The sequence below is a fragment of the Scleropages formosus genome, chromosome 11 (assembly GCF_900964775.1).
Source record: "Scleropages formosus chromosome 11, fSclFor1.1, whole genome shotgun sequence".
In the NCBI taxonomy this organism is placed as follows: Eukaryota; Metazoa; Chordata; class Actinopteri; order Osteoglossiformes; family Osteoglossidae; genus Scleropages; species Scleropages formosus.
Genome location: NC_041816.1, coordinates 25,013,504 through 25,038,129, shown reverse-complemented (window position 1 = coordinate 25,038,129; position 24,626 = coordinate 25,013,504). Strand labels below are relative to the sequence as shown.

Genomic DNA, 24,626 nt, shown 5'->3' with positions numbered 1-24,626 from the left:
TTAGCAAACAATGGTATTTTATTTTATTTTTTTATTTTTTTTTTTTAAATAAACTAACTTTTTACTCATGGGTGGTTTAGTGGGTACAGGTGCTGCTTTTAGACCTCAAGGTTGCAGGTTTAAATTCTACCTCACACTGTAGGCCCCTTGAGCAAGGTACTCGCCCTAAATTGCTCCACTAAAATTTCCTACCTGTGCAATTGTGTAAATCACAATGGGTAGGTAAACACTGCAAGCTGCTTTAGAGAAAAGCATCACTTCAATGAGTAAATTTACTGGTGTACTTCAGGAGTGAAACCCTTCAGGTTTCGTCAGTGCTGGGGAACTTAAAAAAAAATGTGTGAAGTTTTTCCATAGGTGTTTTGAGTCTAAAATCTTCCCAGCCCTTGACCATCATGTTGAATGTGTGTGCATTCATTAGTAAACATAAGTGTGGAAACCTGTGAATATTTGTGTTTGTGTGTGAAGAAGTTTGCCAGACTGCAGACGAGTGGTTTGGGTGTGAACTGCAGTACAACGGATGGCTTCACACCGCTGCACGTGGCTGCTCTGCATGGCCACGCCGCCCTTGTGTCTTTGCTCATCCGCCACGGCGCCAACATCAACGCACGCAACGCCCAGAGTGCAACCCCTCTACATCTGGCCTGCCAGAACAGCCACGTCCAGGTACCACCTTTGTACACACACCTGCACTCTGATTTCATTTCTGTTCTCCTCTTTAAGTGCAACTCCTAGTTGGTGGGAACTCATAAATGAGATTCTGAAACTGTTTGAATGCAGGTGGTGACCCTGCTGCTTGAGTGCAACGCCAAAGTGAACAAGAAAGACCAGTATGGCAACACCCCCCTCATCCACGCTTGCCTTCAAGGCCACCTGAACACGGCCGGAATCCTGCTCAAGGTGAGCATTTACCCTCATTTCTCAGAATATTCCGGGTACGTTTGTTAGTGGTTAGAAATTCTGCTTTTGGACCCAAGGGACCGGGATCAGTTGCTGCTTCCTGCTGTAGTACCATTGGTAGCATAGTGGTTAGAGCTGCTCCCTTTGGACCCAAAGGTTGCAGTATTGAGCCTCACCTCCAACTGTAGTACCCCTGAGTTAGGTACCTACCCTAAATTACTCTAGTAAAATTACCCAGCTGTATATCCAGGTAAATAGTTGTAAGCCCCTTAACATAAGTCGCTTTGGAGAAAAGCATCAGCTAAATGAGTGAATGTGTAACAATACTGTATAGTGCTAATACAATGTAACAAAAATTTTAATGATTTTTTTTTTTTTTCTTTTTTTGTATTTCCAATTCGATTTTGTTAGATTAATCATACTTTTGGTGTTACTTCATACTATATGTTACTTTTTAGAAAAATATTCCACATTCTTGAAATGAGCAAATTTTGGCAAATTTTAGCACCGGGTTCCAAGCAACAAATATTCCAACACCTTTTGGGATCTGATGCTTTCTGCAATATTTCAGTACTTTTTAGAATGTTCCAGTGCCTTTTGGAATATTCCAATGGCTGTAAAGTACCAAACTAAAAGTGACACTCTAAAAGAACTAGTGGTATTTTTGTAATCGGTGAACTTTAACTGACCATAATTGATGCAAAAATTGACATAACTAAGAACTTTGAAAAATTTTTATTGCATCCTTTTGTAACATTTGCTGCAGCTCTTAAGTTTGGAATTGAAGGGGTTGATTGACTTGTGTTAATGGCAGAAAGGTGCTGTCCAGGTCTGACTGCTGAGGCCATGTTTCTGTGTTTCCTCCTCAGAGCGGCGCCTCGGTGAACATGTCTAACCAGCAGGGCAACGCACCCCTGCACGAGGCAGTGAAGGGCAGTCATCTGGCCCTGGCTGAGCTTCTGGTGAAGGCGGGTGCTTCCGTGCAGCTGAGAAACAAAAGGCAGAGGACACCCCTGGACTGTGCCTTGGAGATGGGGGGCAAGGTATGGTAGAGAGAAACTTCCTGAAGTCCACTGGTACTGACCAGACTGGGCAGCCTTATGATATGGGTCCAAAGGGGCAGCTGGTAGTGTAACCGTTAGAGCGGCTGCCGTCGGACCCAAAAGCTGCTGGTTCGCCTCTCGCGTATTGCTGCGGATACCCTTGAGCAAGGTTCTTATCCCGAATTGCGCCACTAAATCTCTCCCAGGTGTGTAAACGGATAACGTAGGTTGCTAAACATTTTCTCTCACTTTGAAGAAAAGCATGTAAGAAGTTGCTACCTGTAGTAGCGTTTGCTCTACCTCTGTAGTAATGCTATAGTACTATAAATAGACCATAGGTTTGCATGAGTGTGTTTGCATGAGTCTTACACAATTTGATTTTGGAATGTAAAACGCTTGCATTAAATTCAGTAGGCTGAGATTAAAAATATATAGATGAATATATTTATTTGTAGGGGTGCGGTGGCGCAGTGGGTTGGACCGCAGTCCTGCTCTCCCGTGGGTCTGGGGTTCGAGTCCCGCTTGGGGTGCCTTGCGACGGACTGGCGTCCCGTCCTGGGTGTATCCCCTCCCCCTCTGGCCTTACGCCCTGTGTTACCGGGTAGGCTCCGGTTCCCCGTGACCCCGTATGGGACAAGCGGTTCTGAAAATGTGTGTGTGTGTGTGTATTTATTTGTGTGAAGAATTTGAAATGTTTAAAATGTCTGCTTATGTCTTTGTATATCTTGCTTGTCAAATGAGGATTTACTAAAATTATTTGGCTCATAATATTGCCAATTTGCCAATACTGGCATGTTGGATCATGAGATTGAGTAAATGTAATTTTGTTTTTGTTTTTTCATTTTGTCTATTGATTTATCGCCCACATCCTTTTAAGACTGAAAATATTTATTTAACAGTTGATTGAGGAAGACTCAAGTCATCAGGGTGCTTGTAGAGTTTACGATTTTGCAAACATTAGTATTAAACACATGTGTTTACCTTGGACAAATTGCCTGACTGTACTCACCAGATAATTTGTTGTACAATGGACTGGAGAAGTGTAATTTACACAAATAATGTAGATATAGACATAAATTCTGTTAAATATGTGATGAGTGATTGTCTCTCTCACGTTGTGTGTGTGTGTGTGTGTGTGTGTGTGTGTGTGTGTGTGTGTGTGTGCGCGCGCGCACTTAATAAAGGGGCTAAAATTTACTGAGATGTGTTTGTGTCTCAGAATGTTGAGATTGTGAGGATCCTTCAGAAAGCATCTGGACTGTCGTCAAAAGAGAACCCAAATAAATCTGTATTCTCCAGAGAAGCACTGGAGAAAAGTGAGTATCTATTGTGGTCCTTTCTAGATGTTCGTATGCGGCTGTAGCGGCTGCACATCTACACCCTGTACATTACACTGTACACCAGGCTCTTGAACATCTAAAGCATGTTTTAGGAAAATTTTGATCAGGGAGGAAGAGGAGCATGGAAATGCAGCATTCTGAAGAGCCTTTTAAACGGTCAGGCTTGGCTTAGTTGCACCTGCTGTCAGCAGTCTGTTGTATTGATCGTAGAGCCTGTGTTCTCTAATGATTCCGTTCTCGATTTGTTAGCACCTTCAGTTGAGCAGAGCCTGAAAGCCATGGATGACTCTTTGAGCCAGCGGCAGGATGAGGAACAGTCTAAACCTCAATGGTAAGAGCCCTTGTAAAATGCCTATGAAGGGACGTTCCAGGGGCCCTTATTACAGGTATTACATAAAAGAATCAAATGAGATCAGTTTCAGAAATTTGGAGACATATTTTGTTTGAAAAGATCTCTTCAGATGTGTAGACTATCCCTTTTACAGCCTTCTCTGTTGACTATATCCATGTTTGTGTGGGATTCTGTGCAATGGTGCTTTATCATTGTCAGATATGTACACGCATTCATACGATGGTGGAGGGAACGATGGAAACCATACGCGAGGATCAACCATCGTAGGGTCATCTGCTGCATTTAACTGACACTTTTCTCCAAAGCAGCTTAGTGTTAATCTGCTTAGTTATTTACCCATTTATACAGCTGGGGAATTTTACTGGAGCAATTCAGGGTAAGTGCCTTGTTCAGAGGTGCTACAGTAGGAGGTGGGAATCAGACCTGCGATCTGTGGATCCAAAGGGAGCAGCTCTAACCACTACACTAGCAGCTGTCTTCAGAATAAATTAATACTGTCAATAAAGTGTGGAAAGCTGTCAAAATTCTGCAGTGTGTGCAGTGGGATAGTGGGGTGTTATGGAGAGGACCCAGAACATCTCGCAGAACTTCACTAGTTTCAGTTTGGTGGTTGGAGAAGGTAGGGAATGTCAGACTTCATCCTCCTCTTCACAAAGCCACTCATGCTATCAGTGTAGAGGGGAGGAGGGGAAAAAAAAAAAAAAAAAAGAGTAAAATAACACCATCAGACTATATTCCTTCTGACCAGTGCTCAGCTCCAGGTTTTGTGCTCATTGTTAATTTTACAAGTTTATTTTCAGATTTGGCAATTAAATTTTTTTTATTTTGTTTTAATATTTTATACAAGCATAATGGCCATCCCTATGTTTCACCTCTTGTCAACCTCACCTGATAGTTCAGATCTCGAGGTTTGGAGGGGGGCCTTGCAGTCTTATATTTTACTGCTTTTTCCATCTCTAATGAGATGTAGATTTAAAAAGGGCTGAGCAGTTTAATTTGTTGACTCCATGAACAGTACGTACCTTTTTAATTTGAGCAGTTCTTTCAACATTAGCTATGTGGTTAGCTCAAGGGTATTACAACAGAAGGTGTGATTCAGACCTGCAACCTCAAAGTCTACGCCTTGCTTTGGGTGACCATTTCATTAAATAAACAAGACTGTAATCTTTATTTAAAATGTACACTTTAGAAATTTATTTCAGTTGAGGTTTTCTTATGGTACACATCCTTTATAATGAAACCCTACGTATTTATTTTGAACTTTCTGCACATTAAAGCTGCATAGGTATGAAGAAAATCGGACTTCGAGCAGGTGAACTCAAAAGTTGACTGGTATTTTAGTTGATGTACATATTTCATCGCGCTCAATGCTGAAGATTAAAGATTGATGTTCAAATTAAATTTAATTCATTATGGTAGCTACACCACAAATGTGATTTTTCTTTAGATTCAGAACAATTTTCTTTGGCATTTTCAGGATCTCATTCATGATATTATATTATATTGATTTATATTTATGGTGTTTTTTTTTTTTTAAATTTGTGAGCATCCCTTTTTATTTGTGTTATTTCTCATCCCTTTTGTCAGTGTGCAGAAATGCAGGAGTGCCTTAATAAGGGAATCGTGGAACTCTACTGGCCTGGTCCAGGTAATTGTTATTTAAGTCTTCTCAACTTTAGTGGGAGCACAGTGAAGGTGTTTATATAATAAAGTAAGTGAGTAGAGTGCAGCTTGGAAAGACTCCCAGTGTAGTTCTCTAGAAGACCTGATGTGATGTTCTTGGTGGTGAAAAGCATTATGATTTTGGCAAATGGTCTTCTGGCTTGGATTAAGAGATCCTTCATAGATTTACAGTACTGTGCAAAAGTTTTAGGCACTTTGGGGGGGGGGGGAACTGTAACGTGAGAATGCTTTGAAAAATAATTCTCTTAATAAACTTCCTACAAAGCTTGGTAGCCATCCATTGTCAACAACCGCTTGGCGCGTTGGGCTTAGCTGGGTCCCACTCTGGCGGGTCTGGGGTTCAAGTCCTGCTTGGGTTTCTTGCGATGGACTGGCATCCCGTCCTGGGTGTTTCCCCTCCTCTTCCAGCCTTGCGCCCTGCATTGCTGGGTTAGTCTCCGGCTAGTCTGTGTGTGTGCGTGCGCGCGCTGAAAGCATTCTGTGGAAAATCAGTGGTCGTCCCTGTGATGTTCTGCACACTTGAGATGTACAGTGATTATTTTTGAGAACAAAGCTTTCATCCTGGATAATTATCCTTTACCTTCCTGGGAGGCCGGCAGATGACTTTTGTTTTCAGGCATCCTTGGAAGTGACCCTGGAGTTGATTTTGGCATCTTGTATGGCTGTGCTTGTTCCTCTATTAGATATTTTGGAAGTACCTGCACATCTGTGCAGAGTTTCTATCAGATGTACGTCACTTTGGAGAAAAGCGTCTGCTAAATGAACAAATGTAAATGTAAGTAGCTGCCTATAGAACAGAGAGTCAGACCGGAAGTAAAAAGATGATCGCAACAGATGGTGCGATGTAGATGTATCTGTGAGGAGATAAGAGGAGAAGTGGATCTGAAAGAGAGATGTTTTGAAATTGTTAAATACTGGAAGGGATTCAGCAGTACTGAGGGGAAGAGGGAGCTCAGTGTGCAGCCAAAACTGGGAACCAGTGGACTTTGTTTTGGACCCTTCAGGGCCATCACCTCCATCAAGTGGCCAGAAGTGGAGGAGCATAGCACATCTGCTGGAACATAGGGAGTGATTAGGTTCTGTAGGTATCGTGGTACTGACCCTTTGAGCACCTTGGAGGTCTTTAATACAGAACTGGATACAGACTGGTGCCAGATATTTTACCTTTACTTAGGAGATGGATGCGCATACGTTGTCTTGAAACTTTTGCTCTTTTCTTGGCTAACGTGGTACACAATTATTTAGTACAGATGCTCCTTGACTAACAGTGGGGTTGTATTCCGATTAAACCCATCGTCAATGGAAACATCGCAAGTCGAAAAAGAATACGGTACCGCACCTACCGAACATCATAGCCTAGCCTACCTTAAACGTGCTCAGAATACTTACCATAGCCTACAGCTGGGCAAATTTAAGCAGGAGACACATATGGGGGTTTAGTAGACATGATGGGATGTGAAAACACAAAATTTAAAAAATGTTTTCAGTACAGTATCAGTTTATACTTGTGTGCATGATCGATACAGAGACGACGAGTGTGGTTGAGTGGATGCTGCGGCTTGCTGCCGTCACCCAGCATTGGGAGTAAGTATTGTACCACATATCACAAGCACAGGAACAGATCGAAATTGAAAATTCGAAGTACAGATTCTCCCGAATGCATATAGCTATCGTACCATCGTAACTTTGAAAAATCATAAGTTGAACCATCGTAAGTAGAGGAGCATCTGTACATTCGATTGTTGCTTCTGCATTTACTCAGTTTGCTTACTGTTGGTCATATATTTATTGTTATTTAACCCATTTGACTCTTAGTCTTATTTAACGTGGTTCCATTACATGCATGAGTTCCTTCCAACGACGTTTAGAAGGTTTGGATGTTGAAAAGGAAGAGCTTGTTTTGATTAAACAAGGATTTCTTACTACACCATGCTACACCAGTGTTTCATATATTTTCAAGAAACACCATACCTGGGTAAAAGATGGTGCTGTACTCCATTTTGAAGTTTTTTTTGATGCGGGCGGTGTAAAAAATTTATGCAGTGTCCTACATGGTTAATTATAGCCTCAGGCCAATGGTACAAGCATGAAATGTCGATTACAACTGGAACTAGGTGACTGCTTAGGAAGTCATTAAAATGTGTGGAAGCAGTTTGTCTGCCTCCGACAGCCCACCTCTTCCTCTCTGTTACTTCCTGACAGACCGAAGACAGAGCTGAGAGGGGAAAGCTGAGACGAGGTGAGACGGTGGAGAGCAGCGCCCCCTCCCTCGAAGCCCATGATCACGATGGGGGTCATGTCAACAAGGACAGGCTCGGCTCCCGCAACAAGACCTTGACTCGCCGTCACACCGTTTTCATGGATCACTCACCAGGCCCGCAGGGTGCTGGGGTATCAGACAAACTGATGGATAACACCCCCACCACCGTTGCATCAGCCTCACTCCACCAGGTCAATGGGGAGGATGGAGAAACGGGACAGAACTATAGACCTGGATGCAACCCCTTTCAGACGCCACCCCAAGAAATGGATGTTATATTTTCAGAAACTCCGTAGGGCCTCCAGTAAAGCAAGTCGTTGCAGGACAGTTCTTGCACATGGAGGGGTAGCAGGGCTGAACTAAAGAAACGACATGGGTGGAGTAGAACAGGCCTTCTCTGGTGTTTCTGCTGTGGAATCAGCTTTCAGGCTGCAGAACAGTTACCTCCATATTCTTCCTTTTTCTTTCATGCCAAGCTTTTACAAAAAGGGATGCAAAACACAGAGTAATTGCAAATTTTTTGCTTTCACTCACTGCATTTTGATGTGTGTGTGATACGAGTTTGATTAATACACGTGAGCTGAGTTAATGCTACCATGCATTAGTTGGATCCAACCATTCACGAAGACCTCGACGTACTTGAAGATGAATTATGAATGCGTAGTCTTAGTTTTACTTTGTCACAATAGTATTTAACTGGCAAATTCTTTTTTTAAATGTCTTTGTAGAATTCTAAGTTCAGGGTTCTAGTTGGGAAGTCAGAGATGACAGTTACTGATATATGACCCCAAGGAAAGTTGCAGTTTGCCGCATAACAGTTTCTAAACTTGCTGGACATTAACAGATTAATTTCAAAGCTATATTTTGGCGATATCGAACCTTGGCATGGTTTACTGGTTGTCTAGTTTTTCTAGCAATATAATTTTCCTGCACTGCTGTACCTGATGTCACATTAGTGAAACAAGCTTATTCTACTCAAACACATCCATCTGCACAACTCTTTAGAATTTTCACAGTACCAGTATAGTATTACTATCTTTCTACGGTTGCATCACTGTACTGTCTGTATTTATAGGATTTAGAATTCATATGGAAGAATTTCATATGAAAACACTGTATTGTGGCAGCTCAACACAGTTGCAGAACATCAGCCTCAGTTTCTTAGTGTCACTGAGTGGTGTTGAATGTCTAAATAAAAATTAAAAAAATATTTCAGAAATTACATACATTCTGCTCAGTACCTGTATTGTAATGTACTGGATGAAAAACCTGTTGAATATGTGTACTGGGAAGTGTGTGTGTGTGTGGTTGTTTTAACCCTTCTGTGTTTTGACAGCTTTCCGTTTATCAGTACTGATCTTTAAAAGACAACAAATAAAAATGCACTTTCCGGGTCGTCATTCTCTCAACTCTTTTCCTCCGTTCCTGTCTTGCCACTGGACAAAATAAATTAAAAAGACAAGATTTTCTCTCTTTATAACACATGTGCTTGGAACTCGTTTTGCTACAGGTCCCTTCCTCTGGTAAACCAGCAAGCATGAAGCATCTCTTACTTAATGGAAAAGGTACATTTTTACCATTCAATACGGCAGTCCTCCAAAAAGTGTGACTCAGCAATCGCAGAAATGATACATCCGGTGTTTCAGTTTCTTATAAAAGTGATCATTTTGATTTCATTTTAGTATAAGTAAGATCATTTTGGTATCTGCTCCAAAAGAAAATCATTTATTTTTCTACAGTTTTATTTAGCAGTTTTGTCTTATGTTTTAAGAAATGGATTGAATGTGCCTTATTTGATTTTGTCGCAAAAATAACCTGTAATAAACTGCAGAACAGTAAATAAAATTGTCAGTTTTGTGTTTTTTTTTTTTTGTTCTTTGCCACAAAATGCATTAATTTTAACCATCATAAGAAGTCCTGAGGATTTGAATATTCTGAAAATTCCCTTTTGCCCTGTGCTGTTATTCTCAGCTGTTATTTATATATTATGGCCCAGCTGACCTCACTTATCACTGAGGGATATTCTTTGACCAGAAGACTGCCACTGACTGCAGTGACTGTAACTCTCCACCTTTTCTGCATGATTTACCTAATGAATCACTGCCACATGACTAACAGTGTGTGTGAGGTGCTGCATGTGTGAAAGGGTAGGTGTACCTATTAAAGTGCCTGTATGAAATATATGCAATATACATATCTGTGAGTTTCATTTCCCAAAAATTGGGGACCAGTTAATAAAATATGTAAGTTTCAGTAATGTTCAATATTTGCAGTTTATTCACTTGGCAATGTCATAAATGGTCAGATATGCGCAGGTCATAAATCTCTTAGTCTTTATTAAAATATCGTATAAATACTTATTGAAATAATCATATAAAGTCTCAGTACAAACCCCTGAATTCCCAAATTTCATACATTTTAAGTAACATCTGCATTTTACAATCCTGAAGTACTTTTTCAGGGTTTCTGCCCTGAACCAATATTTTTCTATTTGCCAAAAAGCCGCATTACCAAAAAAGTTTTTTTTTTCTTTAGTATTTGCTTTAATAATATCAAAATGAATTTCAATTCACTATGACCTTAATCTAGACAAGGGCAACAATCATGGATGGATGAATTTAATTTGTCCACTGGCTCCTCAAATACAAATGTTCAAGTTTTTACATTTTCACACATACAAACAGTTTTTCTTGAGATTATTTGTTTTTAATTGCTTTTTCTTCACTTGTGCATTTTCTAAAATTTCTGTCTTGCAGACTGAAAGTAAACTCTTTTCTGTGGCCAGCTGTTAGCTTTAGATCCAAAGGCTGCAGGTTTGACTTTCACTTCCTACTGTAGTGCCCATGAGCAAGGTACTTACATTGCTTTACATTACTTAAATTGCTCTAGAAGTTATGCAGCTATAGAAATGCAGGACAGCTGGTAGTGTAGTGGTTAGAGCTACTGCCTTTGGACCCAAAGGTCACAGGGTCCATCCCTACCTCTGACTGTGGTACCCTTGACCAAGGTACTTACCCTAAATTGCTCCAATAAAAAAAAAAAATAAATAACCAGCTGCATAAATGAGTGTAATAATTGTGACCTTAACATTGTAAGTTGCTTTGGAGAAAAGTGTCAGCTAAATGAATAAATGTAAATAATTATAGGTCACTTTGGAGAAAAGCTTCAGTTAAATGTGTGGTGTTCATGAGTTTCAGTGGTCAGTAACAAGACGAAGATGTTGTTCATGTTTAAAGTATGGATTGGTCAACATTTAAATGGTTGCAGTAAATACACATCTGTGGAGATGATGTAATTTTATTGTCAGTCATTTATAATTATAATGTATCTCTGAGCTAATAAAAATGCTCAGATAAATAGTCAATTTTTAATGCATTACAGTTTTATCCAAGACCTTTACAGAACTTGAATATATTCAGGGTTGTCTTTATTAGTAACCTTTTAATTGTGTAGGTATGCAATACGTGTTGAATGCTGATGAACGCTGAACACAGTATAGTAAGAACTGATAAACTTCTGGGTTTGATTAGGAAGATTTAATGTTAGTAAAAATAGAATTTTTAATTTATTGCAGCCAACTAAGGTTTTTACAGAACCCCACAAGTAAATAAATCAAGTGATGACTATATTAAGAAGCTTTTTTGATTGTGACTTAATGATAACATGACTTTACAAACAAACGGAGTTACGAACAGAATTCCGGTCCCAGTTGTGTTGTAAGTTGAGGAGCCATTGTATGTCTGAAATTCCAGTTGTATATTTCATTTAAAATCCTCTTCCATCTATCTTAAATCACTGTACATCACTGCGGGAATCAGCATACAATATTAATGTAACATACTGCTTTTACATATCTGTAGCATACCTACTGCATTACTAACCCACAACAAGATACTGCTGACTGCTTAATCCTTAAAAATGGCAGTTTCAAATGGTATAATGAAAAAGATCAGTTTAAAAATCAAATATTTACAAAAGAAGAGTAATTAAAAGTACTGGCAAGCTTATTTGTTCCATTGTCTGCAACATATATTTTGATTGGAAGTTTTAAACATTTGCTAAAACTTAAACCTTTAGTAGCTGAAAGGCCACTCTAGCTATAAATTTATGCAATGTGTTGTACAAGTGAATGTAACATAAAACTGGCATACATTATTCAAATAAAATTTATCTAAAATGAACAGTAAAAACAGCCATAGAGCTGTTCGCTCAGAACATTATACCCATTCTTGCTGAAATAAGAGTTGTACAAATAATATTAAAAACAAAAATGCAGTTAAATCAATATTTACATTTTTTTCTGCTGAGAACTTACTGTAATAAAAAGTTGTGTTTAAACAGAAGAAATCGTGGAAAGTGTTCTGTCTCATTTTGACTGCATTATAGTACTGAAAAACGCATTCTTGTAAGACAGGGAGCTGCATTAAGTCTCTCTTTTACTGTCGACAATCATGAGTCAGAAAGGATCCGAAACAGAACATCATCTCGGACAACATGCAATGATATATCTTGCATATTTGAAACAGATTTTTAAAATAATACATGGATCATTTTTTAATAACCATTGGAGATGATGTAATGAGGAGGGAATGTTGGTGGCTACCACCCAGCTATGTGTGACTCTAGTAAGAACATTTATCTTACCAGTAGCATCCATTCAGCCTGAGATGTGAAACCAGACAAGTCTTTAACTTGTCTGAAGCTACCAACCTGTTGTTTCCCATCAAACCAAACAGGACATTATGAATGTTAATTCATGACATGGAGACATCACCAACACACCACCTCTCATACAAAGCCTGGCTTGACAGAAGATCGACGACACTTTGGACAACCTCTTGTCCCATTTGACTGGAGGCACCTGTGAAATAAACATATACATGTCAGATATAACAGACATTGATGGGGGCTGAGGAGATGTGCAAGTAACCTCTCCCTTAGATGCCTATGCCGCTGCTATATAGGGGTTACAAAATACCAATCCAGTCTGAAGACGTCCTACCAGATGCCTGTCGCTGCCTATGATGACAAATCAATTTTTCCTGTATCGTGATTGATGCTGTTTATCTATTTCTTTGACTTTTGTCTCAGTTGGAATATTCAACATTTATGAACTGTTGTTGATTCAAAACTCTCAATGACCCTTTAAAATCACTGGGCAAACTGTGGGAACTTCACTGTAATTTTACAGAATCCATTAACTTCATTTTCCTTCACCATGGACTGATAGTTCTTCAGTTGTAACGTAAACTTCTACTTACATTTACTTTTTCTTTCTTTTATTTTCCAGACGCTTTTCTCCAAAGCGACTTCTAATGAACTCTATGTAGTGTTATGAACCCGCACACTTTATTCACCAGGGTGACTTACACTGCTAGATACACTACTTACATTGGGTCACTCATCCATACTTCACAGCATCCTGCATCTTAAAGCTCTTTGTGCATGTTCTGTTATACCATTGTCTTCCATTCAACGATTCCATTATGTTTGTGTAGGATGTTCGAAAAGCTACACATCCATCTTGTTTCAGCAACCACTTGTCTTAAGTAGGGTCACAGTGATCCAGAGCCTATCCTAAAAACACTGCTCACAAGCCTCGGGGGGCACCCTGGACAGGACACCAGTCCATCATAGGGTAGCCATACACAGACAGTTACTCCTTCACGCACTAAGGGAAATTTAGAGTCGTCAATCCACCTGAACTGTCTTTCGGGAGGATTCCATAGTCCACCTCTTTGGACTGTTGGTGGGGAACCGGAGCACCTGCAGGAAACATGCTTACGGCATGATAAGTGAATTACTGCACTTTAAAGAGGAATCTGTCTGCCTACTTGAGGTGGAAGACATGGGAGCATGGCAAGGCTTGAAGCTGTTGGTTCTTCTCCCCAATGGACTCTCCGCACATGCCGCAGTAGAGCTCCAGCTCCTCGACACACTGCAAGAACTTCACCACTTGCTCCCGTAGGTCATCCTGCTGCTCCTTGCTGCGGAAGATTTGTTCCTTCAGGCAGTGTACTTTCAGGGAACACAGCTGTCATGCAGATGAAAGAGTAGATGAATTAGTCAGGAAAGAAAATTAACTAGAAAATAATATCTGTGATGTGGTGCAATGAGTCAACCGTGAAGGCTGTAGATATAAAAAGAATCCACGTTTTTACATCCACACCATAGAGGCACCTGCCAGCACTGCATAGTTAAAGATTCAGTTACAAATTTTATTTTTTTCCCTCATATAATGAAAGCTCCTTATCATGGAATTAAACTGCTTGAAAGTATGTGAACCCTATAGGATGGTCTTTATTCTTATACAGTATAAAATATAAATGTTAAATCTTAAGACAAACCTATAACATGAATAAATGACTATGATTTACACCCCTGATTCCACTTACCTACTTGGTTTAACCAGTTCAGCTCAGGCTTAACTTATTTTTACACCTGCACTATTTGTGTGTTTCTACTACACACACGATTTCCTCTAAAGGAACATATGGAATTGATCATTACACACATATTATGTCACATGAGAAACATTGATTCTCATTAAATAACCATTTCATGGTACAATTAAAGGACACAAGCAGTTCACATACTTTCAAGCAGCAGTGTATCTTCTGCCCTTAAAGTGAAATAATAAACAAATATCAAGACAAACATCATTTGACAGCAGGTATTTTGATTCAAAATCTGGTGACACTTTATGACCTGTTATAATAATGAGCACTAAAGCACACAGGAATGCAGTATAAGCTGAGAAGACAAAAGAAAGCCTTACCTGAACAAGAAGTGGAAAAGAACATAATTGTCTTTAAATGCAAAATCAAAAACACTGACTTTTTGCCTTAATTTACAATTCATTTAATGTGACTCTAAAGTGATGCTGTATGAACAGCTTGGCAGAGAGCGGTCACAGGCATTACAAACAATTACAGTAATTTTGAGAATTGCCTGATTAGATGCTGTTCTGAAAAAATGTATTTTATACAGTGCATCTAAAAGCAGCTTCTAGAAGCACTTCATTGTGAACTAGTAATTCAGTTAAAATAAGAACATTGAGGAGCAGCAATAAATATCAGTATCTAGAAAATTTGAATAAAATAACAGAATCCATCCAATATAATAACGAAATATATAACTGCTTGTCCACACACACACACATTACACACACACTAAGGGCAATCTATAGTAGTAGAAATTAACCTCAATCATACTTCTTTGGAGAGCAGGAGGAAACCAGAGACAGCACACATAAACACGAGAAGAACATGCAAACTACGTACAGGCTGGAAGAGATTCAAAAAACGCACCTTATTGCCTACTGCCTCAGCCAGTTCTTGTGCCCGCTGCAGGGAATCTAGAGCCTTAGAGAGAGGGAATATTTCACCAAATGTGCATGCCAAAATAGCAAAAGTATTTGTATTTACAAAATATAAACACCAATCTAGATGCACATATAATCACATAAATTTTGTGACAAAAAATATTTGTAAAAAGAAAATTATTTTCACCACAAGGGAAAAAAAAAAAAAATCACAGCATAAAACTGACACTAAAAAATGCTACTTGAAAAGGACGGTATTCACAGTACATGTTACTTGTGTTGAAGTATTATTAATATACAGAAACCACATCTACAAGGACTCTTAGGAGGACAAGGTCTCCAACCAAATATAATGTGATACGCACGTATTGCCAAATATTTTTGTGGTGGAAAGCCCACAAAAGATATTCAAAACCCATGGAAAGGTAAAACTATATAGTATTTACCGTATTTTACAGACCTTCTTTATTCTGTCCCTGAAGATTAATTATCACTTTGTTTAATTATCAGATTATTTATTATAACCCAGGATTATTTGAAAGATGTCCAATTCGTTCAGAAGATGATAGCCAGCATTGCTCCTTTGCATGTAGACGATCCTGGGTTGAAATGCCTCCTCCTTGCACAGTACCCTTGAGGGAGGAATGTTCGATTTCTATAGTGAAAATTACCTTCTTATATTATCCATCCATCCAATTTTAATAACCGGTAAATCATAATAATTGCTAAGTAACAATAAAAGGTGAATCACACATTCACTTTTGCTAACCACTTAATCCCGATCAGGGTCACAGGGAGCCGGAGTCTATCCCAGGCCGTGTAAAGTATAGTTTCTCCAGAAATGTTCCCAAGTTACCGAGTAAATGTAACTTTTTACTACCCAGCTGTGATGAAAACTCAAGAAGCACAGAGCCATAAGAATAAGACCTACAGTAACTGACTGTTTCCATTGTTCGGTCCTATGAGTTTCTCATACATTGTTTTGGATCACTGTGAAAATGGCCCTACAGCGAGTTCTTGCAAAAGTCAATGGAGAAGGTAGTTTTTTTCCCTTTTCATCGACAAATTTAAGTCCTTGTTTTACCAAATGTGATGCTTTTTGTATTCAGACTCAGCTTGGAGTGCTATTGCTGACCGAGAGCAGAGTGTACAGAACTCCCCTGTGACACCAGGAGAAGGTGCACCGTCTATGGAAATGGTCTCAACACCTTGTCAAGCTCCTTCTGCTGAAGCCAGCATTTCCCCACGCCCAGGTAGACCGAAGCCTGTCCCAATCGGTTTCCGGTTTCTGTCATGATGCACATAGCCGACTCATAGCGAGGGAATGCTTTCTGTAAGACAAAAGACAAAATGAAGTAAAATAGGAGTAAAAAAGTGCTGCATGTCTCCAGCTAAAGAAGCTGAGAGAGAGGAACTGGGTTTAACATCATGTGCCACATATCAATAAGTTCACTTTCGCATTATTAATAACCCAGCCTGTACGTTATTGCTGCCCCATTTGTCTGTACAACAGCTGTCGCTTTGCTTTACTTTGACCTGAACCCTATCTGATGAAGCCGAGCTTATCATAGGCCTCAAAAACACGAGGTTTAAAGGCAATATGATAATGATGCACTTCATCCATCTAACAGAGAAAGCACAAAATAACTGAGTTCCAGCATTTTCTAAGCTAATTCAACTAGAATCCGAAACAGTCCAAGAAGCGAAGAAGGTATTTCTGAAACATGTGCTTCCAAGTGGAAATTAATTTAGCCATAAAAATTGACAACACGCTTAAACTCGTTACAAAAATACCTCTAATAATGCGTTTTTAAATTGAATTAAAAGATGCCTTAGCTTCCTCATCTATTTGAGGTTCACAAAGTGGGACACCCAGAGAGCGTACTTCAACGTCATTACGATATCGATGGATGTCGGCAAAATTCAGCAGACACAAAGCCTGCAAGGGTCGATCTCCATGTTGCAGCGCGATCTTCATAGATTCCTGGCCAAGAAAGAAAAAAACAGGAACACAATTACATGTCCAATTACACAAGGATGAGTTTCTTGGAGTCGCCCTCTGACAATCCCCAGGTTCGAGTCCTTCGTCAGCAGGTCCGTTTATTGAGCTTGAAGACGTGTACATTTGCTGTTCTGTGCTGTGACCCAAACAGCCTAACAAGGCAATCTAGTTTGTGCCTAATTTTTAGAAAAAATATGGGATCAATGAGTAAAAAAATATATATTAGCCCAAAATTATTGGCTCAGTGTGTATCCTTCTACATAAGTATAGAAAAAAAGTTGTGTTCGCAGAGCCTTAGAGATGAGGCTTCTGTAAAACCATTGTCCACTGAGTTCCATTAAAATCAAATGTATTAAACGCGTTAATGATGACCGTACAGAATCCAGTTTTTTTAAAACTAAACAGAATACATAAATGTACAAGACATAAAATATGAATATAAAATAGCTAGCATGTGTAACATACAAACACATGTTGCAAGAATAGAACAATTAATAAGTTGCGGAAAGGATGATTCTAGCCAAACAAATGACCATTTCCATGTTTATATATTAAGAGGAAGCCCCATCCAGGTCCTACGTGATTTGTGCATTGCAGCCGGAGAACTGCATGGAGATGAACTATTGCAATATTGCAAGATACCGTCTCAATGTGTTTCGCAGCATCCCAGGATGAGCCAGACTCAACAGTAAAAAAGAACATCAGAAATAAAACCTAGATTTGACAGCTCGCCATGTGGCCCCTCCCACCATTCCAGCAGCAGATGGAGCGATCAGCTGAAGGTCACACATTCACAAAAGCTGGATGACAAAATATAAATTTGCAGATGAAATTGAAATCTCACTCAGCCAAGTGTGCTGTGTGACGTGTGTTCAAACAGAAAAAAGGATGTGGAATTGATTGATCTGAGCTTGAGGGGCAACAATATATTTGAGGGAACGTCAAGGTAGGATATTGGTTAGAGCTTCTGACGTTGGATCTGAAGGTCAGCGGTTTGAATCCTGCCTTCTGTTGTACCCTCGATGAACATGCTTTCCCTTAAATTGTTCCAGTAAAAAACACAGCTCTATAAATAGGTAAATTACTGTAAGTTGCTTTGGAGAAAAGCATCAGCTGAATGAATAAATGTAAGGAAAAAAAAGCCTCTTGAAATTTCCCAGACCTGTTGCCCTGGTGAGGGATTCCTCTCCAATGGAATGAGAGGTAGATTTCTACAGCGCTTAAACAAGGCATGAGTGTTTGCCCCGCTTTGCACTTGCAAAACTGAGGTCTTCCTTTTTCAATGTTCTACCACAAAGCCCAAGCTTACGCTCAGTCTGCTCTTTCGCTTTAATTTAGCACAAAGTTGGACTGTGGTCCCCGCGTATGCGCTTGCGCTGGCATACAGTCACAGGTCTGCTGGACCGATTCCACCAAAAACATCTAACATTTCAAAAGTAGTTAAAAACATTTTCTAGGCATTAAGTATTTTGATGCAATTAAAATAAAATCTACTGTGGCAGACAAAACGTACTGGTTAGAGCTGCTGCCTTATGTCTCAACGGTTGTAGGTTTGAATCCTTCCTCCTGCTGTTGTACCCTAGAGCAACTTCCTTACCTTGAAAATTACCCACCTGTATAAATGGGTAACTGTAAGAAGAGTATTGGGACATATGTAGGGACAGCCGGAAGATTGGTGGTTGGAGCTGCTGCCTTTGAACCCAAAGGTCGCAGATTCGAATCCCACCTCCAGCTGTAGTATCCTTGAGTAAGGTACTTACCCTACATTACTCCAGTAAAATTACCCAGCTCTATAAATGGGTAAATAACTCTAGGAAGTGTTAGCTAATTTGAAGGAAAGCAACAGATAAAGCAACTTCTTCATGTTTTTTCTGGGAATCATGTAGATGGAAGCTGTGCAGTAGTGACACCGATTCAGAAACACAAAGTAGCTGCACACAACACAGTCACACTCTATACTGATGTCGTGCAGTTATTGAAGTAACGTCACCGTACCTCACAGCACTCCATTGCGTCCGCCAGGCGGTTCAGTTTTCTGTAGGCTACCGCCATGTGGTATTGACTCATGGCACGATACTTCAGGCTCCAGCCTTTGCCATAGTCATTCACGAGCTCTGCTGCCTTGCATGGGAAGAATAGGGCCTTCTCATAGTCCTGTGGATGCGCGTAAAAACGAAGTTTCACACACCCGCGCTTCGGAGTCAACGTTCAACCATTTGACATTTTTCAGCTCCGTCCGGCCTATGAACAAAGATTTCTCCACTCTGCCCAAATGATAGGAGTTGTAAATTTATGACTGTTGTGGAATTTTATTAACAACCAACCAATGTCAACAACCGCTTGTACCCCAGACCCATCACACGGCGGGCACCGGCCAAACCCACCGCACCGTTGCATCCCCTGATTGTATTAACACTACTGAGCAAATAAAATAGTAGTTTATCAACAGCTTATGAACAGCAGTTCAGCACTCAAACCAGCACTTTGGAGGCAGTGCTGCTCAAACAAAAAACAATACACTGCCTAAATACATTTAGAATGACTACATTTGACAACTTCTCAGTGGTCACGTTCACCATCTGTTAACAGAACATGACTTAAATACTAAATACCTTTAGCAGTTGTGTGAATAACGTGTGTGTGAATAGAGAAGAAAGACAAAACATGGTAATGCCATAAGAATAACAGGGTGCAAAACAAAACGGAGCAACGGCATCTCGCTGCCGGGGGATCAAGGCAGCCACGGGTACCTGACCTCCACAGTCCGCAGTCCGAGAGCAAAGAAGCTACACAAACTATTTTCTCACACTACCACTTTTTGTAGTTTCATTACACCCATCAAAAGGATTCATGGTCAAAGGAAGGGCAAAACCCTTCAAGAAAGCAAATATTCCCTTCCAACCCCTCTTAGGGCAATTAGGACCTCATCCTGGCAACCAGGATGGCCTTAGTTACATTGGTGCATCTTAGTCATGGTTGGCAAGGGACGACACCTCCATGAAAGTTTTATCATACATATTCTGCTCAGTATCAAGTGATGGGGGAGGAGGTGCGGGACACATCGCAAGGAACATATGGTAACTGCCGGGGGGGGTAGCTACAGAGCTCGGAGATGCACATTTTCAAACAAAAGGCAATCAAACACAACACAACAAGAGTCACAACACATGTAACAAGACCTTCTATACTCCATGAATTCCAGGAAACCAATAGAGAGCTCAGCCGGCCATGACGCCAGCACCCCATGTTGACTGAAGCTCATGAGCGCCTGCCATGATGGACGAGACATGCTGATGTGAACTGGAACATCAAGTTAACACTCATCTATAATGTTATTAGTTGTAAATTGACTTAAAAGTCTTTTTCAATCTAGAATGTCCAGGAGGCGTGAGCAACCACTGGCACTTGGACCCCCAGAGGTTTTTTTTTTCCCATCTCTTGACTTTTCACTTTTTGTTCCTTTCCTCCATGGCCAGTAGGCATACTTATATTTTTAATTACTGCATGGATACATTAGTAATCTAGTATTTAGGCAACTATCTTATTTATTTGTCTTATCCCTTTGTTCAGCGCTCTGTGTCACTGTGTGCGAAGCGTGCAATAAAAATTAATTGAATTGAATCTCGGCTTTTCGAAGTTGTGGAATAGCACGAGTACAAGAAAACAGAAACTCCAAACTGGTGAAATCCACACCAAGCAGACCTCCTCCTTGACAGTTTCTGCTTGCATTCACCGTTAAACAGACGAACACAGTGAGCTGGCAACTTCCATTGTTGCAGCTGCACTTAATTTTGAAGTGTTGTACGGGTGGTCCCCGACTAACGTTGGTTTGACTTACGATTCGTTCAACTTTTCGATGGTGAGCTTTTCCCGGGCAAGCGATACACGGTGCAATACTCTCTCACGATGCTGGGCAGCAGGGCAGCGATCCGCATTTCCCAGTCTGTCACACAAGGGTGTGTATTAGGTGTATTAAATGCATTTTCGATTCACAATATTTTCGACCTACGATGGGTTTCGCGGAACGTAACCCCTTCGTAAGACGTGGACCACCTGTACTACTAAAACATGGGCTGCTTTCCAACAGGAAACTTTTTCAAATCTTCGGTTGATTACTTATGATTTTACTTGTGCTTACAAATGATGAAAATAGAGTAAAAAATAAATATCTTCTATAGACTATAACCCTGTTAAAACCATGGTGACATGGAGGCAACCCAGAAAAGCATAGTTTTCAAAGCATGATGCGGGTAAATGCTACTGTTCTTCCAGGGTGAAATGTATATGAATTATGTACTTGGCTAAAAATGTGCTAAATTAAAGGACAATTAATTGTAAATACTGCAATTCCAATATATTCAAACCAGTAAACAAATTAATTTTTTCTCACTTCCATCAACCACTTTCCTCTTTTTCAGTCCGCAGTCTATCCAGGGAACATAGTGATCAAGAGGGCTTACGCTCTGGATGGGACACCTGCCCAGTGCAGTGTAATCACACACTCTCTCACACATTCAAACACCATGCCAGCCAGAAATTAATTTATAATTTATATTTCATAACTACTCATCCAGGACAGATTTGCATTGGTCCAGAGCCTGTCCTGGAAACACAGTAAACAAAGGGAGAGTACACCACGGATGGGACACCAGTCCAAAGCAGGGCAATTTATGCATTCACACACACACACACACACACACACACACACACACACACACACACACTATGGGGAACTTGGTGTCACCACTTCATCTAAAACACCTGTCTCTGGACTGCGGTAAAGACAGAGCACCCGGAGGGAACTCATGCAGACATGGGGAGAGCGTGCACACTACAGAGAAAGACCCAGATTCAAACCCTTGTTGAAACACAAAGCCCACCAAGGACTGTCAGGCATCAGCACTGCAGTACCATCCATAAATGAATCTGGCTGAAATACAATTCCGAAAACTAATTCAATCACTCACGCATACAGCATCGATGGATAACATTAATCCTCGCCATACTTAATATGGGATTTTCGTATTTGTTTACCGACATTTGTTACATCGCTAGTGATTGTCAATACAAATTTGTGTCGATAAAACATTTACGTTTGTAACATTGTTTTTAGCAAGCTGTCACAACCTTTCCAATGCACTGGGGCACAGTACCTTAAGCTGAATGTAGAAGTGGCCCAAGCTGCAGCAGACACGGCATTCCAACATCTTGTCGTCATTGTTGTGGGCATAGCGCAATGCCTTCTCATAGTTTTCCAGGGCTTTCTGGAAGAGACTAAGGCCGCTGAAGGCGTTGCCCATGCTCAGGCACACCTGACCGTTGAGCTGCAGACTGATTGTCGTACCCTGCATATTTAGGCAGGTCTTGCAGTAGGAGATTGTCTTCTGAAAGTCACAGAGTTTCTCGTTGCTGCGTGCAAGGTTTAAGTAACCCTCCGTCAGGTAGTCTGGGTCTTCCATCTCCCGGGCCGTATCGATCTGGGCCAAGGCATACTGGACATGGGAAAGAAGAGGGCAATGAAATTCTTGGGCAGTAATGAAATAAAGAGCTTAGCAAGAACACTTGTCACTGTTTTCCCATTACGTGTCGGCAAAAAAATGTATTTTATATAAAAAAATCTAAAAATATTTTATATTATATATATTTAATGTAATTAGCATACTATATATGTATCATATATATCACATATTTATATCATATATTATTTATATTAAAAACCAAACATACTGCCTTTTCACAGCCCCTAAGTAACTTATGCACACACATTTTTTATGATAAATAATTTCTTTAACAGCGGTACAAGATGCAAGAGATCAGGAAGAATTTTTAAATACCACACTAGATGCTGGGGAAAAGTGGCATCTTTTTCTTACAAACAAATGAATTTTAAAATAATTGATTTTAAACCCTTTTTACCTTTTAACTTTAAAATCTTTTCGTAAAATTGATGTGGAGGTTCCTAACTATGTAGTAATAGGTAAAAACAAACACGATCATGGCATCTCTGCCAGATTACTCTGGTTGCCGCACAAAAAGAGCAACCAGCGTGGGATCATGCCAAATCAACAGTGACTCAGTCATTGTGGTGCAAGTTTGTAAAATGTGGCGTTATATAAATTTGGAGGTATATTTAATCTAACAATTTTTAACCATTTTCACAATTTTAGGTGAAAGGACATTGCTTAATGATGGTGAATGCTGAATTCAAAATATATTTTGTCTTTAGTCCAACCGCAATTTTCATATGAATCGCACAATCTCAGCCACATGGGCCAACAGTTAAAAACGTAAATAAAAGTATGCAGTCCATAAAATGAACCATCTCATTATGGATATCTATTTTGCACTTGGTGTTACTCGTAATCCCAAGAGAAGTTCCTGGAAATAGCACGAAGTAGATGATGAGTACAGTCAAGGAGACGTACCTTCAACATCTCTTTGTACCTTCCCATCTCAGAATGGGCAGTAATGAGACACCCTAAAACTCGGAATTTTCCCCTACAGTCTGAAGTTTTCTCCAGCACCTTCATCCATATGCTTAGTGCCTTCTCCGTCTGATTGGACTGATAAAGGCAGAGTCCCTTTTCGATCTGCTGCTTGGTTTGGTCCTGCCCCATGTCTCCACCAAAGTGCCTCATAAAAACATTCATCCGCTTAGAGACGCTGCTCACAACTGCATGAGAAAACCTCTTCCTTTTCAGCAGCGGATCCCTTCAAAAAGTTGCGCGATCTGGAAAATGTATTTGTGAAGAAATAAAAATCCACCGTTTCCTAGTTAAAAAGGTAGAACACTCCTTCTGCTCCCCGAGAAACTTGGTTTAGGCATAAGGAAGCTGCATAGAGGGAATTAATCCTTGTAAATTAAGAGAAGTTGGTCCCAGGGAGAAAAGAAACGCCGACACGGTACTTGCAGAATGGCTGCTCTCTCCATGCCAAGACTCAGGAATTTTCTGCCGCCTGTGTGTCACACAGCCACAGATGGCCCTGTCACTCAGGACCACGTGCCCCAGGCGAAATTCAGCTCTGCATTCTGAAGGACCCAAGGTCACAACAAGACATCCGTAAGTATCACCGGGCAGTAAAACCCAGCTCCTCTAACATAAAGTCCACCAGAGTCCCACAATGACATCTCGTCCCCTTGAACTGTCCAAAAAATGTGTCAAACTCTAATAGGTTGTGAGTAAGCTGAGCCATTCACATCATCCCAAGCAAACGCTTGGCACACAGTAGTCGGGAATTTCAAGAGGTCCCCCCAGTGTAAGCAAGCAACTCTCAGAATAGTTCACTAAGACACCAGGTCTTGAGTTACATTACATGGGTGTATATAAAGGATATCAATCGAACTGGAGCCTTGGACACACGACCCCCCCCCCCCATCTTCCCACTTAAAGCTTCATCATCCATAAACGTTGAAGGTTAAACCCCTCTCAATGCTGTAAGACCACCTTTGATCTGCAGCCTGCTGTCCGTTTAACTGTCTACCTGCTTGTATTACAGTCTGTGTGCTGCTGTCTGTTATTTACAGCATGTGCAGCATCACATATCTTTTTTTATGATGTAACTCGCCTTGGCTGAAGACCTGGTAACCCTCGCTGGTTACACCCTCTGACCACCATGCAGGATAAAAAGAGCCGAGATATGAACTAGACGAGTACATGTCATCTTAAATCTGCCTCCAGGCAAACCGAGAGAGGTACCCAGCCAGAATAGAATAAAACAGCA

General features: G+C 40.4%; 2 protein-coding genes across 4 annotated transcripts in view; one reads left to right on the top strand and one right to left on the bottom strand.

Moving 5' to 3' along the window:
- LOC108941155 (ankyrin repeat domain-containing protein 27-like) overlaps positions 1-9,285 on the top strand; it is a 34,031-nt gene extending 24,746 nt beyond the window's left edge. For all 3 annotated transcript variants that reach the window (XM_018763754.2, XM_018763755.2, XM_018763756.2), the window contains 7 exons: positions 469-666; positions 781-900; positions 1,770-1,943; positions 3,163-3,259; positions 3,533-3,614; positions 5,223-5,283; positions 7,521-9,285. In XM_018763754.2, coding sequence (XP_018619270.1) covers positions 469-666; positions 781-900; positions 1,770-1,943; positions 3,163-3,259; positions 3,533-3,614; positions 5,223-5,283; positions 7,521-7,874 — 1,086 coding nt within the window. In that variant the 3' untranslated portion in view covers positions 7,875-9,285. The remainder of the gene's footprint in view (positions 1-468; positions 667-780; positions 901-1,769; positions 1,944-3,162; positions 3,260-3,532; positions 3,615-5,222; positions 5,284-7,520) is intronic.
- A 3,081-nt stretch (positions 9,286-12,366) lies between these two features.
- rapsn (receptor-associated protein of the synapse, 43kD) lies at positions 12,367-23,817 on the bottom strand. Its single transcript, XM_018763496.2, has 8 exons — positions 23,330-23,817; positions 22,058-22,396; positions 18,900-19,058; positions 16,788-16,886; positions 16,111-16,233; positions 14,889-14,942; positions 13,413-13,612; positions 12,367-12,439 (listed from the first exon to the last, which is right to left on the bottom strand). Exons 1-8 carry the CDS (start codon positions 23,552-23,554, stop codon positions 12,367-12,369), a joined length of 1,272 nt encoding a protein of 423 aa, XP_018619012.1. The 5' UTR covers positions 23,555-23,817.
- Positions 23,818-24,626: the final 809 nt, after the last annotated feature.

What these genes read in the sequence shown, in the direction of transcription:
- rapsn (XM_018763496.2), bottom strand. Translation starts at nt 23,554, where the DNA reads ATGAATGTTTTTATGAGGCACTTTGGTGGAGACATGGGGCAGGACCAA. An exon ending in ACTTCTACATTCAGCTTAAG is followed by an intron (nt 19,059 to 22,057) that starts GTACTGTGCCCC and finishes GCGCATCCACAG; the next exon opens with GACTATGAGAAGGCCCTATT. An exon ending in ACGCAATGGAGTGCTGTGAG is followed by an intron (nt 16,887 to 18,899) that starts GTACGGTGACGT and finishes TTTCTTGGCCAG; the next exon opens with GAATCTATGAAGATCGCGCT.